The sequence below is a fragment of the Sycon ciliatum genome, chromosome 6 (assembly GCF_964019385.1).
Source record: "Sycon ciliatum chromosome 6, ocSycCili1.1, whole genome shotgun sequence".
NCBI lineage: Eukaryota > Metazoa > Porifera > Calcarea > Leucosolenida > Sycettidae > Sycon > Sycon ciliatum.
This window is the reverse complement of record NC_088648.1, coordinates 25,180,399-25,197,633: the sequence shown is the minus strand read 5'-3', so window position 1 is coordinate 25,197,633 and position 17,235 is coordinate 25,180,399. Positions and strand designations below refer to the sequence as shown.

The following is a 17,235-nucleotide window of genomic DNA, read 5'->3' as shown; positions in this document are numbered from 1 at the left end:
CGGCACAGAATCACTCGGCGTTGAGGTTCTGGATTTCGGAATATTCTTTCCAGCTGCTATGCATTCGACACTGGGGATATATGGGCGAAGTGGTGGCCCACCGGTGCGAATGTCTTTGCTTGATGTGTTTCTCAACCCATCAGGTGATGCTGTCGCCAATGCCGCTATTACTTTCCTCTTGATTTTTTAAACTACCGTAAAGGTCCATCAAGAAGTACGTACAAATGAGGTTCCGCTCTACGTTTCGGGAACGCGACGCAACGAATCACACGAACTCTCCTCGTGTTCCCGTAATGTAAAGAAATCCTGTTCTGCTCCACGCTTCACGTAGAGATGTCACGTGGAATGTGTACTGGGAATTTCCCCTTCCATATTTGGCAGTTTTCTGCATGCAGTTGATCGATACCCATGCAGCAGATCCGTACGCATTTTGTTTGCGTGTGCCACAACGCAGAGAGCGCTAGAGCCTCATCTACGCGTAGAAATCTGGACCCGAAACACGCGAAGCCGTAGACTCTAACCCAGACACCTGTTCTCTACGTGATTTCTCTACGTTTCACGTATAGCAGAACCTCTCTACTAATACTTTCGAATTTAGTGGTCACACCCGTACTAACTTTCGCGCGCGAACTAAATTTCGGACCTCGCTTGCGGGTAGTGGACAAGTTCTTTTTTCATGTACATGTACGTGGTACTAGTAAGCGAGGCATGTGTGAACCATACCGGTACTTATTTCAGGCAGTATGTTTATCGGGCTGAACTTGACTTCAACAGAAGAGTCAAAAAGATGAAGGGGGTATTTGTTCAAATTTTCACCATAAAACGGGCACTCGTTTGCTAACGGATCAGCAGCTAAACAGACGGGTATCCGGAGCACCCCTTTCACCCGTAGTTCCTGTCACTCGAGTTGACCCTTTGATCCGTTGAGTTGAACCTTGGTGTGAAAGTTGTAACCTGCAGCGCAGGTACGGTGACCAGGTGACAGGTGTACGCATGAGCATGTGAACGCTTACTCAACCGGGTTCGATTGTGAATATGGGCCGAACGCTGCATTGCAGCCTTTTCGGACCAAAACCAGTCGACTGAGCGTCCAAAATACTACAACATATGGGCCAATCCCAGTCATCCGTGCTTTTTTAAGAACAAAATGGCGCTTTTAGTGACATTTTGCCTACAAATCCCCATCTATATTTTTGTAGTAGGGCGCAGTCACTCAGTTTCTGTGGAAGTGCGCGAGTTCGATTGGGAATAAAGGAGGAAGGGAGCGTCTCAGCTTCCTCAGACCAAGACCATTCGACTCAGCACCCCGAAGACTACAACTGGTGAAATTTTGATTTCAGGGTATACATGTACGTCCCCTTTAATTACAGACTTTTACGGTAGGCTCGACCATTTGGTTGCCCATAGTAACATCGTAGAAACAGCTAACATTTTAAAGGGGAAGTTAAGGCAAAAATCAAAATTTCACCAGTTGTAGTCTTCGGGGTGCTGAGTCGAATAACTGGGTGACTGCGCCCTACTAGATGGGGATTTGTATGCAAAATGACACTAAAAGCGCCATTTCGTTCTTATAAAAGCACTGATGACCGCGATTGGCCCATATGTTGTACTCTTTTGGACGCTGAGTCGACTGGTTTTGGTCCGAAAAGGCTGCGATGCAGCGTTCCTCCTTTATTCCCAATCGAACATGGTTGAACAAGCGGTCAAGTGCTCCTGCGTACACTAGTCACCTCGTCACCGTGCCTGCAGGGTACAACTTACTAGCCTGTTTGACCTTTTTTGGGTGCTGTCCTGTCACTCGAGTTGAACTCAAGTTGAACCTTGGTGTGAAAGTTGTCGCCTGCTGGCGTGGTGACCAGGTGATTTGGGCACCCAGGAGCACGTGACCACTTGTTCAACCATGTTCGATTGGGAATAAAGGAGGAACACTGCATCGCAGCCTTTTCGGACCAAAACCAGTCGACTCAGCGTCCAAAAGAGTACAACATATGGGCCAATCGCGGTCATCCGTGCTTTTATAAGAACGAAATGGCGCTTTTAGTGACATTTTGCATACAAATCCCCATCTAGTAGGGCACAGTCACTCAGTTTCGGTGGAAGTGCGCGAGTTCGATTGGGATTCAAGTAGGAAGGGAGCGTCTCAGCTTTCTCGGACCAAGACCATTCGACTCAGCACCCCGAAGACTACAACTGGTGAAATTTTGATTTTTGCCTTAACTTCCCCTTTAATGCAGGTTGTGAGCAATTGAAAAGAACTTTTCGGCTGGCAAAACAGCTTGCATACTGAGGAAACATCATGTTCAGGTAAGAAGAGCGCAGCCTAATCCTGTCGGAGAGCAATACTTCGTTCTGAAGAACAGAAGGGGAGCATAGATCCAGATTCAAAAACATCTCCACGCTTGAAGTAGCATGTCCTCGCATGAGCTAGCATCTCCTCGTATGAGCCCCCCCTCTCCTGGGCCATGGTGTCTGCTACGGGGCTGCAACAACCCCTTCTGGACCTTGATGTGTGGCCTGGGGCTTTAACGCCTCTCTCTCTCTCTCTCTCTCTCTCTCTCTCTCTCTCTCATCTATCTATCTCTAATTATCTCTATCTATCTATCTCTATCTATCTGTCTGTCTGCCTTCCTGGCCATGTGTGGCCCAGGGCTGAAACGTCCCTTCTAGGCCTTCATATGTGTCCCAGGCTGAACCCCCCCCCCCCACCCGTGTCCTGGGCCATGATGTGTAGACCGGGGCTAGCACCCCCAACCCCCACCCCGTGACCTGGGCCATGATGTGTGGACCGGGGCTCAAGCACCCTCCCCCGTGTCCTGGGCCAATATGTGTGGACCGGGCCTCAAGCCTGTCGTGAGTCAGTCGAGGGCCCAGTCAATTAGTTGACGGGGAAAAGCACACGCCCTGGAACATTGCGGGCAACCAACCATTTTGAAATACATGCACTATTACTTCACAAAGAAGAAAGAAGTTTGGGGGAACGAAACAGGAAAGATAGAAAGATATTGAAACGATACACAACAAGAACATGAACTGAGAAAGGAAAGAAATAATCGACGGGTGAAAATATCAGCAATCACCATAACACGTAGTAGGTCGATGTACATGATTGTACAATTATTTTAGCTCCAGAATTTCAATCCGCATGTTCCGCTTGTCGGTGGAAATATGGAACAATTGCTTAGTGTACAGCCTTGGAGCATTAGATAGTTTGCGCCTGAAAAGTGCGATAGAGAACGAAGTGGGGAATATTACATTTCGATTCACGAATAAAAAATTGAATCTTCTGCGTACCGTGCCCGCTGCATGCTGAGGATGTGTGCAGGGTCGAGCAGGATAACCTACATTCTAGCCGCGTTCACTGCAGAACAGTAGCCGCAGAGCGGAGTGTGAAGTAAAGTGTAAAGCTAGAGTAATCCTTGCTTCAAACTACCTGCATGCTGCCAGGCGAAGAAGGCAAAAATACTGTGGGGTCAACGACGAAGTGTTGTTCTTGTGAAAAAAGTGCATGTCACGTGCAACTCTAAGAACAACTAAATAAAAAAAAAAATTCTAAGTAAATAAGTAATGTGGGATTAATGATATCAATGGGCAGTATGTCTATAGGAGGGATGGCTAGTAATTCATTTTTTACACCGATGGTATTCACCATTCAGGCAGCTGCACAGAGTGGAATTGCATGGAGGAAAAGGGCACAGCAGGACAAGATGATCCTTTCTCCCAATGGCCAACCACATGCAGAGTGCTGATGGGGGAGAGGAGGGGGGGGGGGGGAGGGAGTCCCTAATCAGACGCTGCAGCGGGTGGTAGATGTCAGTCTTTCGCCTTGTGTTTCCACTCGGTCTTGGTCGTGGCCGGCCGAGCTTGGTGGTGCGCGGTTCAGCTTTGGAACGGTCTCAGCTCTTGGTACAGATTCGGACGGGAGAATCTCTTGCCATGGCCGTAGACTGAATATACGCTTGCGTCTGCGTCGTGGTGAGGTACTGGTGAATCCCACGGGGAAGGGTACCTTTTCACAAGATTAAAGGAGTCTGACTTAGTGCGTGCGCTGACTCCGGGCACTCTGCCCTTACCCTTGACTACGATGCCAACTGTACCTAATATGGCTAGTACGATCACGACTGCAATTAGGATATAACTGGATTGCGTTGACAATAATTGTGCCGATCCAGCTAGAGTGGCAAAGCAACAACAAAACGCACAAGTGCATGACGTCCACACACACGTGCACACATACACACACGCACACACACACACACGCACACACACACACACACACACGCACACCAGACGGAGATGCAATCAGGTTCGGTCGGGGTAGAGGGTTGTGTGCGCTTGCCATGCTAGAGTTAGAGACTGCATCAGTTTGCTGTAGACCGGCGTCATTATTATAATCTGCATCTGCCGACATCCCTCAGCTCCGGCCCATCGCAAACATTTGCTGGTTTAACATGCATGGCAATTTTAAGTTGCCAGATGTACACGGATGCATGAAAAGTAGGAGAATGAGCAGAGCTTTTCCATGCTTACCATGCAAAGCTACTAGGGCTGAAACGATTATACCGAATAATCGAGTACTCGTTTGATAACTCTAACGATCGAGCAATCGTTTAGATTACCGATTACGATTATTTTGCGTTTTTTAAATTTGTGTCAAGAAAGTAGTGTAAACCCTCGTTTTGTGAAGTTTGAATCAGTTTCCGCTGGGAGTATGCAGTTGCCAGGGGTATGGTTCATGTTCTGAGGTTAAAATTGACTTCAAAACTGCCATGTTTCGGAGCTACCCTTTCACTAATGCAGATTTGTTGGTATTATGAAGGCATAGTTTGTGGAAACAGAGTAATGTTTGCACAGAATTATGACTCTATTTGGTAACGATTATAATCGATTACTCGATCGTTAAGCTAACGAGTAATCGATACTTGAAAATCCACGATCGTTTCAGCCCTAAAAGCTACTAAATAGTATGAAGAAGTGAGTACTGGCGAACACGTTACTTTTGGTGTAACTTTAATCTCGGTAGAGAAACCAGGCTCCTAAGTTAGATTACAAGTAAAGGACTGCAGAGTATGCACTGTATGTGAAGGGTAGGCTGGTCACCTAATTCTAAATTACACCTGAAACCTGGCAGGTCCCTGGCACCGAAATTTCACTCCACTTCTAATTTTTTTTAAATTACATGTTATAGACGTAACAGCACTGGTGAGCAGGTATGGAGCACAAGCACTACATACAAGTGAGCAGGTATGGAGCACACTGAGCACTACATACAAGTGAGCAGGTATGGAGCACAAGCACTACATACAAGTGAGCAGGTATGGAGCACAAGCACTACATACAAGTGAACAGGTATGGAGCACGCGCACGACATACAAGTAAAACACAGATCAAGCCGTCTAACGAAAACCGGCACTTGACCAAAATAGTGTGTACCATGGTTGACGAAGCCCTATATCACCCCAGGTATAAGAAGAAGAAGAAGAAGAAGAAGAAGAAGAGGATGAATACTTGTTTGTTACTCTGAGTTTCATTTACCAGGCGATCATCAGACAACGCTTGTGGTCTGGAGTTGGTGCCTGCTGCTCACCTGGTGCGTAAACCTCGGAGCGGTGCAATGAATTCCCCATCCTCTTCTTCTTGTACATGTATGTAGCTCTGCCCCTTGGGCATTGTGAGCGCTCTTTTGGGACAGCCCGGAGCCTTTCTGTTCTATCTATAAACTCACTTCCAGGCGCGTACATGTAGCTGGAAGGGTCTGGGAGGCGGTTTCCAGATGGGTCCTGGTGGATCAAGTGGGCAGAGCATCTTGTGGGGGAGGGCGGGGGCAGATCCCCCGTCAAAAGCATTCACACCTAAGAATTTGTACTGAAATACACAACATGAAAGAGAACTTTTACAATGACCGTAGTCAGGTACATGTAGTTGGCCAGCTAGTAGTGCGCACGAAGCGCTCGCAAACTAGCATAGCTTCACGCCTCACTCAAGTGCATGCGTGCAGCATGCACCGCACTGTCAGTAGTTTGTACCTCCCATGACTGCACATGTACGCACTCAGGATCAGGAGAGATTTGCTGTAGTTTTCGAAGGTTTCGGCGTCTGCGCTGCAACCGCGGAGGGGGTTTCCGGGCAACCTGGAAACACGGGCGGCTACACGGCTGACTTCACTGTGCATTTTACCCCTCCTATCTCTCTTATAACATGTCATGTACTCTGGCTTCCAGTAGGTTTGGGAATTGAAAAAAAAGAAAGAATGTTATGCCTGGTTTGGGCAGAACAAAGAGGATGTGCCATTTTTAGGAGAACTAAAAGGCAGGCATAGTGGGATGGTCTAAGACCATGATTGAGAAACAGAGGGTACCAGGTTCAAGTCCTGCTTGGAAGCGGAAGGAATTTTTCCAGCCGTGCTGCGACCCACAGTTAATTGGGAACTCGTGGCCTGGCACGAGGGTAACATGGATGCAGCTAATGGGATTTCGGTCTTTGACCACTTGGTGGTGGGTCTGATCTACTCACCTCCCACCGTTTAGGCGCTGCATCTGCGCCTTTGATCCTAGAGGGTGGTGGCGTTCCCACGGCGGATGCGGAAAACTCGGCTTTCAGCCGAGTCTCACGCGAACCGTGAAATTAATTTTTAAAAGGGGAAATTTTTTTAAGGGCGGGGATTTTTAGGGACACATGAGCACTTTTCCCATTTCTCATCCTCTTTTTTCGACAAGTATCTTTGCCTCCAATGACATCCCATGAGGAAGATAAACACCATTATTGTCTTGTATTAAAGCCTGTCTGAAGTAGTGGTTGCGACTTCGGCGATGATTTTGTAAGAAAGGTTTGCTCCCCACACCGGAGCTCGCGCTATTCCGCCGACTTTACTTGACACTTGACTGACTCACGACTGCCATCCAGAGCACACGAGAAGTCCAACGAACCTTCGACTCGGCAAACCTGCAAGAAAGCACCACTCCCTGCTCAATACACAGTGTTTCGGGGAATTCACCCCTCATCAGTTGAGCTTGAGTAGGCTGAGGAAGATTGTGCCTGAAGAGCACCACTTATATAGTGCTCTCCAGGCACAAACATCACCAGGGATACAAACTTACAGAGACGCTCCGCTTCCAGCGCGTCACCGTCCAGGAGCGACACTGACTCACGCTGCTGTCTGGTGTTCACGAGGTGTTTGTCGCGCTGGAAGCGGAGCGTCTCTGTAAGTTTGTATCCCTGGTGATGTTTGTGCCTGGAGAGCACTATATAAGTGGTGCTCTTCAGGCACAATCTTCCTCAGCCTACTCAAGCTCAACTGATGAGGGGTGAATTCCCCGAAACACTGTGTATTGAGCAGGGAGTGGTGCTTTCTTGCAGGTTTGCCGAGTCGAAGGTTCGTTGGACTTCTCGTGTGCTCTGGATGGCAGTCGTGAGTCAGTCAAGTTGTCGCGGATTCAATCATCCCACGAATATAAAATGATGTATTAGTATGGTTGTGCATGTCATGTCAATGCACTGCTGCCTCATGAATTTCTTCGTACTCATGATGCTACTCCTGCGCTTCATACTTTGATTTATACCTTCGTTTTTTGCTGTATTCAAATTAGTTTTGGTGTTCTTGTTTGTAAGAAAGTTCGTATTCCAACCAACTCACCCCTCTAGCTTTTGTAGCAATCAGACGTTTGGGGACAAGGCCTCAAACGTTTTGACATGGTGCTGTGACCAGGATAGTCACGATCACAACTTTCGTTCGACATCAGCTTGTTTCGGGATGGCCACCCAAGCAAGCTCCGATGTTGAGCAGTTGCTTCGCCGTAGAGCGAACTTGCGCAGACGTTTTGTCCGCGTACACACTCGCCTTGCGCGCGAGTTTAGCGCTGAGTCAAGTTCCAATACTCAGTATTTGGCAGCCGATTGGGGGGAGGCCCAGTCGCTTTCACTACAACTTGAGGAAGTTGTAGCGGCCCTTCGGACAGCATACGAAGAAATGGACTCTGCTGAAGACGAACTGGACGAGCTTGACAGCTGGGAGTCAGAATTTGACGACTTGTGTGGTATCTTGAGAAAGGTGAGGAGCTCCATCATGCGTACGGCTCCTGAGGCCATGGCGAACTTTCCTGACCCGGTTGAGGCTACCGTTTCACGTCTCTCTCGTTTGCCTGCCCATTCTTCTTCATTGCATTCAGTTTCTGCGGCAACCATTACTGACAGTCACACATGTACCGGAACATTAGCATCAGCACCAGCGTCACAATCACTTCGTAGCAGTGCACACACACGCACCCCTGCATCTCATCATTTGGATACATGTAGCGGGAGCTTGTCACCGTCACGCACCGACTGTCACACCATGCCACCAGTTCCTAACTTCTACACACCGCAGCTCCAGCCTGGGACTACCAGTACAGCTGCCTGCAGTGAGCTGCCCTTTGCTCTACACAGTGTGACAGCAGCTCCAGTGTCTACCCATAGTATTCTGTCAGCTCTGAAACCACCACAGCAAAGCTCTGTCCAGCAGAAGTCTAGTTCTGGTGCCAGCAAAGTAGAATTTACTCCTTTGCCATCCCACACTCCTATGTCAGCACATACTGTTATGTTGGATGACAGCAGTGATGATGATTCCTCTGATGAGCTAAGCATGGCTTCACTCAGCCTTAGTTCATTCTCGCCAGTCGCTAGTCCGATGCCACGTGCTGTTGATGCTGCAGCTCCGTCTAGTATTGCAACCATGACCACCATGGTCGCTGAAGCTGCCAGGCAAGCTGCTATTGCTGCGGTTCAAACCGTTCAGCCGACCACGATGGCTCAGTCACCCATGCAGCCAGGGTCAACTACGTATACCCAGGTGAACCTCCCGAAATTGTCTTTGCCTAGCTTCAGTGGCGACATTCTGGACTGGCCCGTCTTTTGGGATATGTATGTCGCATCTGTTGACTCGCAGCAGCTCCCGAACGTCACCAAATTCACATATCTCAAGTCATCATTAAAAGGGTCTGCTTGCCGTCTAATTGCTGGAATAGCTGTTACTGACCAGAACTATCCCGTGGCCCTGAAAACGCTTCAGGATGAGTTCGGCAGAGCTGACGTCATCATCACCAAGTTGTACCACAAGTTGCAACATATGCCGGCATCCACATCCAGTCATAGCGACATCAAGGCGAAGTGTGAGATGATTGAGAATGTGTGCCTCCAGCTGGAAGCTCAAGGAGAGGTTCTGGCCACTCAGCGGCTGGTCGCTCAACAAATACTGTCGAAGTTTCCTATTAGTGTCACAACCAAGTTGGAAGAATGGCGACCCCTGTCGGAGGCGGCTCAAGCATGGAGTGTATCAGAGCTCCGCCGGGCTTTGAAGAGGTATGTCAGCTTACATGACAGGGCCTACCAGCGGTCTGCCACATCTTCTACCTCTCGCAGTGACGGCAGCGTCCCGGCCGCGCCAGCGCCTGGTCCTGTATCTGGGAGCGCTCTTCCTGTGGCGACAGCACAACAGCATCGAGTACCCACAGCTTCTGGACAACAGTCTCGCAGGCCATGTGTCTTCTGTGGTGCTACACACAGACACGACTCGTGTCAGAAGTTCGCTACTCCAGAGGCCCGTAAGAATCGCTTGTTGGGGTTGCGTCTCTGTTTTCGTTGCTTGGGCTCAGGTCATACCAGTTCGGTCTGCACCCGGCAACGACAATGTCGGCATTGCCTCCGGTCGAATCACCATAACACAGCAATCTGCTCTGCTGGACGTCAGACGGCACGGTATGGTGATTCCCAGCAGAGCCGTACTGGGAATCCTCAACAACAGCAATCTGCTACTACTTCTAGTGGCTCCTCATCATCTCTGCGGGTGTCCTCTAATGTAGCTGCCACTCGGCAACTCCCTGGTCCAACAGTCCCAGCAAGCCAGACTCGCTTGATGACTGCCAGGACATCTATCCACTCTGGTTCAGGTGAATCTCAACAAGTTACGGTCCTTCTGGACAGCGGTTCTCAGTCTACATTCCTCAGTGTAGACGCAGCCACACGACTAGGCTTGCCCGCAGGTCGGCAAGAGTGCCTAGTTGTCTCCACATTCGCCTCATCGCAGCCTGTACAGCTCAACACAACAACGGTCGAGTTCGATCTTGAACTCCATGATGGCTCTCGTCTGACCATGGAAGCTAACACCATGCAGAAGATTACCGATCCAATTCGACACTGTCGGCTCTCAGATGAAGATTACGCCACTATATTGGCGGTTGCCGGTGATGCTCTCGCGGAGCCCATCTCTTCTGAATCGTCAACGTGTAAGATTGACCTGCTGATTGGAGCTGCCCATTTCTGGGAACTAATCAACGGGCCTTCCGTTTCTCTACCATCTGGCCTTCATGTTATACCGTCCCGTCTTGGATACCTCGTTGCTGGGAAGTCGACCGTGGAGACGGACCACTCCGAGTCTGCCAGTAGTGTACTTCTGTGCTCCACACTTACCTCTGCTCGCCAGCATCCGTCGTCTTTGGGTAACTATGTTGCTCCATCGTCCATGATGCCGTATCCTGATCTTTCTCGGATGTGGTCTCTTGACACCATAGGTATCACGGATTCTCCTCATGTCACCTCTGACGAGCTCGCTCAACGTCACTTTGACACTCATGTCAGGTATGAGGGCAAGCGATATGAGATCGCGTGGCCGTGGAAAGCAGAGCCTCCTGAAGTATCTGACAACTTTGGTCTCGCCTTAGGTCGGTTAACGTCTCTGGCCAAGCGACTGGCTTCCGACAATGACCTTTTGGCACAGTACAACAAGATCATCCAGTCTCAAGTCACAGCTGGTATCATTGAGCTTGTTCCGAAATCCTCTCTCCGTACGGCAAATGCCACACACTATTTGCCTCATCAGCCCGTCATCACACCGTCGAAGGCCACAACGAAGTTGCGTATCGTCTATGATGCCTCTGCAAAATCCTCGAAACGGTCCAAGAGCCTCAACGAGTGTATGCATCGCGGTCCAATCAATCTACCCAGCCTATGTGGCATGCTGCTTCGTTTCCGCTGCCACCCTATTGTCCTATTGGCTGACATTGAGAAAGCCTTTCTGCAGCTAAGCATCAGGCAGTCTGATCGAGATGTCACGCGGTTCCTTTGGTTTCAGGATCCTTCAAACCCGGCTCCTACCAAGGACAACCTGAGCGTTTATCGGTTTCGACGTATGCCGTTTGGAGTGATTTCGAGCCCGTTCCTGCTCGAAGCCACCGTACGCCATCATCTCAGCACGCAAGGCACGCCCCTCGCCACAGCTATTTCCGACAACATTTATGTCGACAATATCATCCTCGGCATGGATCTGGAGAGCGCCGCTATCGCTGCCTACACTGCCGCCAAGGACATCTTCAAGTCAGCCTCAATGAACTTGCGTGAGTTCACCACCAACAGTGATGCTGTTCGTTCTGCTATACCGGAGCAAGACCGTGTAACGTCTCGCTACGTGAAAGTACTTGGTCTCAAGTGGGACACGGAAAATGACACCGTTTCTATACCCGGCTGTACCAAACTCACCAAGACGGAGTGCAGCATCACTAAACGCGCAGTCCTTCACGCCGTCTCAGCAGTGTACGACCCCTTGGGTCTCGTGACGCCCGTCCTCCTTCCAGCTCGGATATTCTTGCAACGGCTGTGGGGTCTGTCGGTCACGTGGGATGATGCGCTACCTCCCGATGTTCAAGAAGAGTGGCTTGGTCTAGTGCAACAGATGGATGGGTTATCCGACATGGCTATTCCAAGGTATCACCGGTACCATGATGGCGACATGCAGCTGCATATCTTCACGGATGCATCTCAACATGCGTACGCTGCAGCAGCTTACCTCCGCATTCAGCGCAACTCCAACGTCCATACTGTACTGGTGTACAGTAAGATGCGTCTGCCACCATCTTCCTTCAACAAAGGCAAGTGTGCCAAGGACAAGTCACTCACCATCCCACGTCTGGAGCTCCTTGGTGTCCTCATCGGTGCTCGCATGGCTGCATTCATCCGTCAACATCTGCAGCTCTCGCTCAGCTCACAAGTTCTATGGTGTGACTCGAAGTGTGTCTTGCACTGGCTCCAGTCAACAAAGGACTTGTCAACCTTTGTCGACAATCGCATCCAGGAAATCCGGCAGATTCCCAACCTCGACTATCGATATGTGCCATCAAGCTTCAACCCAGCTGATGTTGCAACACGCGGCCAGAGTACTGCAGATCTCTCCAGCAACACACTCTGGTGGCAGGGTCCTGCTTGGCTTCGACTTGACGTGGCGGAGTGGCCAGGAGATCAGCACTTGCTAGTCACACCTGACATCCTACAGCAGGTTGCAGCTGAAGAGCGTGGTTCAAAAGTCGTTCATGCTGCCACTCTCCTCAACACCAACAGCTTGGATGTCACTACATCAGATCTGGTCGCATGGTCAACCTGCCTTGTTCAGCTACTTGACCGGTCATCTTCTTTGGAGCGTCTGATTCGTGTTATCTTCTACTGCTGCCGATTTCTTCACCAGTATCTATGGTCCCGCTTATCCTCTGGCTATCGCTCCACTATTCACACCAGCCATCCCCTCTTGTTTGCGTTGATGCAAGCAATTGCCTCCTCCGCACACCTCAACGCTGGTATTCGTCGTCTCATCCTCACTCTGGTCACTCGTGTATCACAATACCAGTGCTTTGGTGACGTCTTCAACAGCTTTGTTACCAATCGCAAATGTGTCATCCGCAGTCAGCTTGGCATTACGGTTGATCAATTTGGCGTCTTGCGCTGTCACGGACGCGCTCCTAAGGCTGACTATACTGTCTCTCCCTTTGCTCAGCCCCTGCTGCCGAATACTCATCGCCTGACGCAGCTCATCATAACGGACCTCCACTGTCGACTGCTCCACGCTGGAGTATCCCACACGTTGGCTCAACTCCGTCTGAATTTCTGGGTGCCCCAGGGCCGCCGTGCGGTTAGTTCTATCATTCGACGTTGTACCACGTGCCGAAAGCACGAGGGACCTCCGTACAAGCTGCCAGTTCCGCCGCCACTGCCAAAGGAACGCGTGACACCAGCAGCCCGGCCGTTCGAGTACGTGGGTCTTGACTATTTCGGGCCCATCCTCGTCAAGCAGTCTGAAGGTACAACAGCTGTGAAGGTCTGGGTCTGCCTCCTGACATGTTTGTCGGTACGTGCTGTGCACCTGGAATGGGTGAGCAACATGTCCACCATTCAGTTCATCAGCTGTTTTCGACGATTTATTGCGCGACGTGGTGTCCCCAGACTTCTCTACTCTGACAATGCTTCACAGTTTAAGTCTGCAAGCACCGCACTCGATGAATTCTGGCAATCAGCTGCAGAGGATACCGACGTTTTCAACTTCCTCAACAGTCACGGTATATGCTGGAAGTTCGCCACCGCCTTCGCGCCATGGCAAGGTGGTGTGTATGAAAGGATGGTTGGGCTGGTAAAGCGTTGTCTGCGAAAGGCATTAGGACGCCAGCGCATTTACCTCGATCAACTTGTGACACTCCTGGCTGAAGCCGAAGCTGCCGTGAACAGCAGACCACTGACCTCAGTCACAGCTGACTACGAGGGCAAGGTCAATGTTTTGACCCCAGCTCATTTCTTAGTCGGTGAGTGCCCCACTGCGATACCTCTCTCAACATCCCTGGATGAACCTGATTTCGTCCCAGACTCTGCCAATCCCTCCACCCGTCTTCTTCAAGAATGGGGACGACAGCAACGTCAAAGCGAAGTGTTCTGGCAGATGTGGAAGAAGGAATATCTGCAAGTCCTTCAAGAGAGAATATCCTGTGCAGACAAACGAGCGTCTGCAAGCCATCAACAGACAGCGTCACATCCCCAGTTGGGCGAGGTAGTGCTCGTCGAAGAGGAATCTACCCCACGTTGTCTATGGAAGCTGGGTCGTATCACGAAGATCATCTGTAGTCCCACGGATGGACAGATTCGAACAGCTCAAGTCATCATGTCAACCGGCAACACCGTCAAGCGCCCATTGTCCCGTCTATATTCCCTGGAGTGTAGGCACGTTATTCCAGTTGATGCTTCCACTCCAGGTCAGCAGCCTGTGTCTTCTGATGTTACTGATCCGGCTCCAGTGGATGATGCCCCTCCGCTACCTGTTGTGACTTCAAAGCGTCCTCCTCGAGCGTCGGCCGACGCAGCACGTGAGAAGATCGCCAAGTGGGTAACATCAAGCTATGTGTGCCTTACATCATGATGAGACTGCTTTTACGGTTCGCGTATGTATGACTCTCCCTCTATTTACAATTACTCCGGCGGGAGTATAAATCCCGTACAATTCTCCTAATACATCTACGTACGTGCATTTCTCTTCTGTGTAATGAGGTTCCATGTACTTTGAAGTAGTTCTTCGCTTGTCATACTAGTGCATTTTGACTGTAGCAGTACTTCTTAGACTCTAGATACTTTTGTAAAACACCATCACTACATCTCAGTGTAATCCACCCAGTCTTCATTATCTCATGAGGTGTACTACTTTCTTTCTTGTCGGAGTGTCGCGGATTCAATCATCCCACGAATATAAAATGATGTATTAGTATGGTTGTGCATGTCATGTCAATGCACTGCTGCCTCATGAATTTCTTCGTACTCATGATGCTACTCCTGCGCTTCATACTTTGATTTATACCTTCGTTTTTTGCTGTATTCAAATTAGTTTTGGTGTTCTTGTTTGTAAGAAAGTTCGTATTCCAACCAACTCACCCCTCTAGCTTTTGTAGCAATCAGACGTTTGGGGACAAGGCCTCAAACGTTTTGACAAAGTGTCAAGTAAAGTCGGCGGAATAGCGCGAGCTCCGGTGTGGGGAGCAAACCTTTTTTTAAAGCCTGTCTCTTATAATAATTTGAAACTCGGATGTTGAGCCATAAAATAATAATAATAATAAAACAGGTCGCGTAATGAAGCAGCATAACGATAGATGTGCAAAGTCATGATGCCTGGTCCGCTTCTGTCCTGGGTTCACTACCCCGTGCCTTGCAGCCGTGAGCAAAACCAGCTCAGGCTGAGAGTTCCCTCCATGATTGCTTGTCCAAAGCGTGCATTCTGAGCCCACTCAGATCAGTCATGGTCTTCAGTGGCATGTCTCTGGCAGCTGTGCTTGCCTTGACTGCCGTGGCCAGGTTCGATTTCGGGCGTCCACGCACACCGGTGACATCTCGACGGAAGTAGTTGTCCATTGCCTGCTGTGGCGGGGCATCTGAGGGCATCCTCAGAACATGACCCAACATCCGGAAACGGCAGACAGCAACGGTGTGCGAAAGTGGCTGTGTGTGTGCTCTGGAATATAGGTCTTTGTTGGAGATGATGGCAGGATACCTAATTCCGAACAAGTTCCGTAGTTGACGTCTATGGAAGGCGTTCAGCCTCTCCAGTGCAGCCTCTGTCAGTCCCCAGGTTTCGCAGTTGTCTAACAGTGTTGGTAGGACGATGGCATTGTAGAGACGAAGCCTGGTTTCCTCGGATACAAGTTGACGTCGTATCCAGAGCGAATACATGCGGCCATATGATGTTGATGCTTGGTCCATTCGTCGGCTCAAGTCCTCCTCTTCCCCCATGAGAGAGCCAAGTTGCTTCGATCTTCGCCATTCGGTGGTGGAGGCAGAGATGTGAAGCCACTCTGTTTTGCTGCTGTTAACGTTGAGTGACCAGTCACCCAGGCCGTCAGCTATCACGGGTAGGGAGTTGGCAAGCCATTGTCGCTCAGTCGAATAGGAGGAAATGTCATCGGCATATCCTGTTTCCTGTGGTATTGCTGCATCAGTGTCTGGCCGTGGTGGTAGTTTGCTTCGAGTCTCCCTCAGTGCTGCTTCCAGGTAGCAAACAAACAGAACCGGGCTCAGCCCATCACCCTGTGGTGTGCCTAGCGTGCTAACAAACGCCTCCGCTGAAGTCTCATATAGAAACCCGTTTTTAATACAAGCCTGATTTTCAAGATGCACGTGACTGTTGGCACAAAAGCCTGGTTTTAGTGTTGAACTTGACACTTGACACACATAGAAACAGAATAAGCTATAGCTACATGCTTTGTTCCTTGAATGTTCTGTCGCCATCTTTTCAGACGGTTTACTGGAAAATCAAGCTCAATTGGATTATCCAGTAATGTAATAATTATACCGTATTTCCTCACCTCCCACCGCTTAGGAGCTGCATCTGCGCCTTTGATCTTTGCAGTGCGGTGGCGTTCCTATGGATGCTGAAAACTCAGCCTCACCGAGTCTCGAGCGAACCGTGAAATAAATACAATACTCATGTACTTAACTTTCCAAGTAATGTGCTCGAGACTCGGTTAGGCTGAGTTTTCAGCATCCATAGGAACGCCACCGCACTGCAAAGATTAAAGGCGCAGATGCAGCTCCTAAGCGGTGGGAGGTGAGTAGACTAGACCCACCACCAAAGTGATCAAAGCCATGACGGAAAGTTCCATCCGCTGCGTCCATGTTTCCCTGGCCACCAGTTACCTACTAACTGTGGGTTGCAGCACGACTGGAAAAAATTCTTTCGCTTCCAAGCAGGACTTGAACCTGGTAGGCTCTGTTTGTCAATAACGGTCTTTGACCGTCCCACTATACCGTACCTGGCTGCTGCGAGTACTGTAGAAGGGGATGTAAATACAGTTGCTTGTTAATTCAAACAGCCCTAGCTCTGTGACGGATGAACATGTTTGACTGAAGTTTCTTTGCGCAGTGATGTCGAGGTACAGAAAGCTTTATAAAAAAAATTCAAAAGTGACAAAAAGCCACGTTTTTGCTCATTTAAGTTGCTCATAAATTTTATCATTACAGTATGCTGTTATGAGTTTCAGTATCCGTTGGAACGCCACCACCCTACACCATTATCCTACGGCTGCTGAAAATTCAGTCTAACTCAGTCTCAGGTGAAGCGTGATTTAAAAATTATATTTTTAATACTGCAGAAAAGCCAGAATGAAGAGCATAGCGTTTTATTTTTGTTTCTTTGTTTCTTTTATTTCAATTCGTTTAGAGCAGAGGCAACTCTGCCTTCTCACCAGAGGAAAAACCTCCCGTTTCTACTAAGAACGAACAAAATAATTATGAGAGAAGTACAGTCATACTTAAAAAAAATCATAAAATGAGAAATTGACTCGGATGGAGAGCAAAGGATAAAACATTTATAGTAAAGAAAAAAGTAGTTTCTTGGTCCTTTTTTCTTTTCTATAAACGTGAGAAATGAAGTTGGTTGTTTTCCACCGAGGATCCCAAAGTATTCAATTCAAATGT

General features: G+C 49.2%; 1 protein-coding gene across 2 annotated transcripts in view; it reads right to left on the bottom strand.

The window, feature by feature from the left end:
• Positions 1-2,926: 2,926 nt before the first annotated feature.
• The window catches only part of LOC135819766 (complement component receptor 1-like protein), a 74,732-nt gene continuing 60,423 nt past the window's right edge, over positions 2,927-17,235 (bottom strand). For both annotated transcript variants that reach the window (XM_065333029.1, XM_065333030.1), the window contains one exon: positions 2,927-4,169. In XM_065333029.1, the coding sequence (XP_065189101.1) occupies positions 3,877-4,169 (293 nt within the window). In that variant the 3' untranslated portion in view covers positions 2,927-3,876. The remainder of the gene's footprint in view (positions 4,170-17,235) is intronic.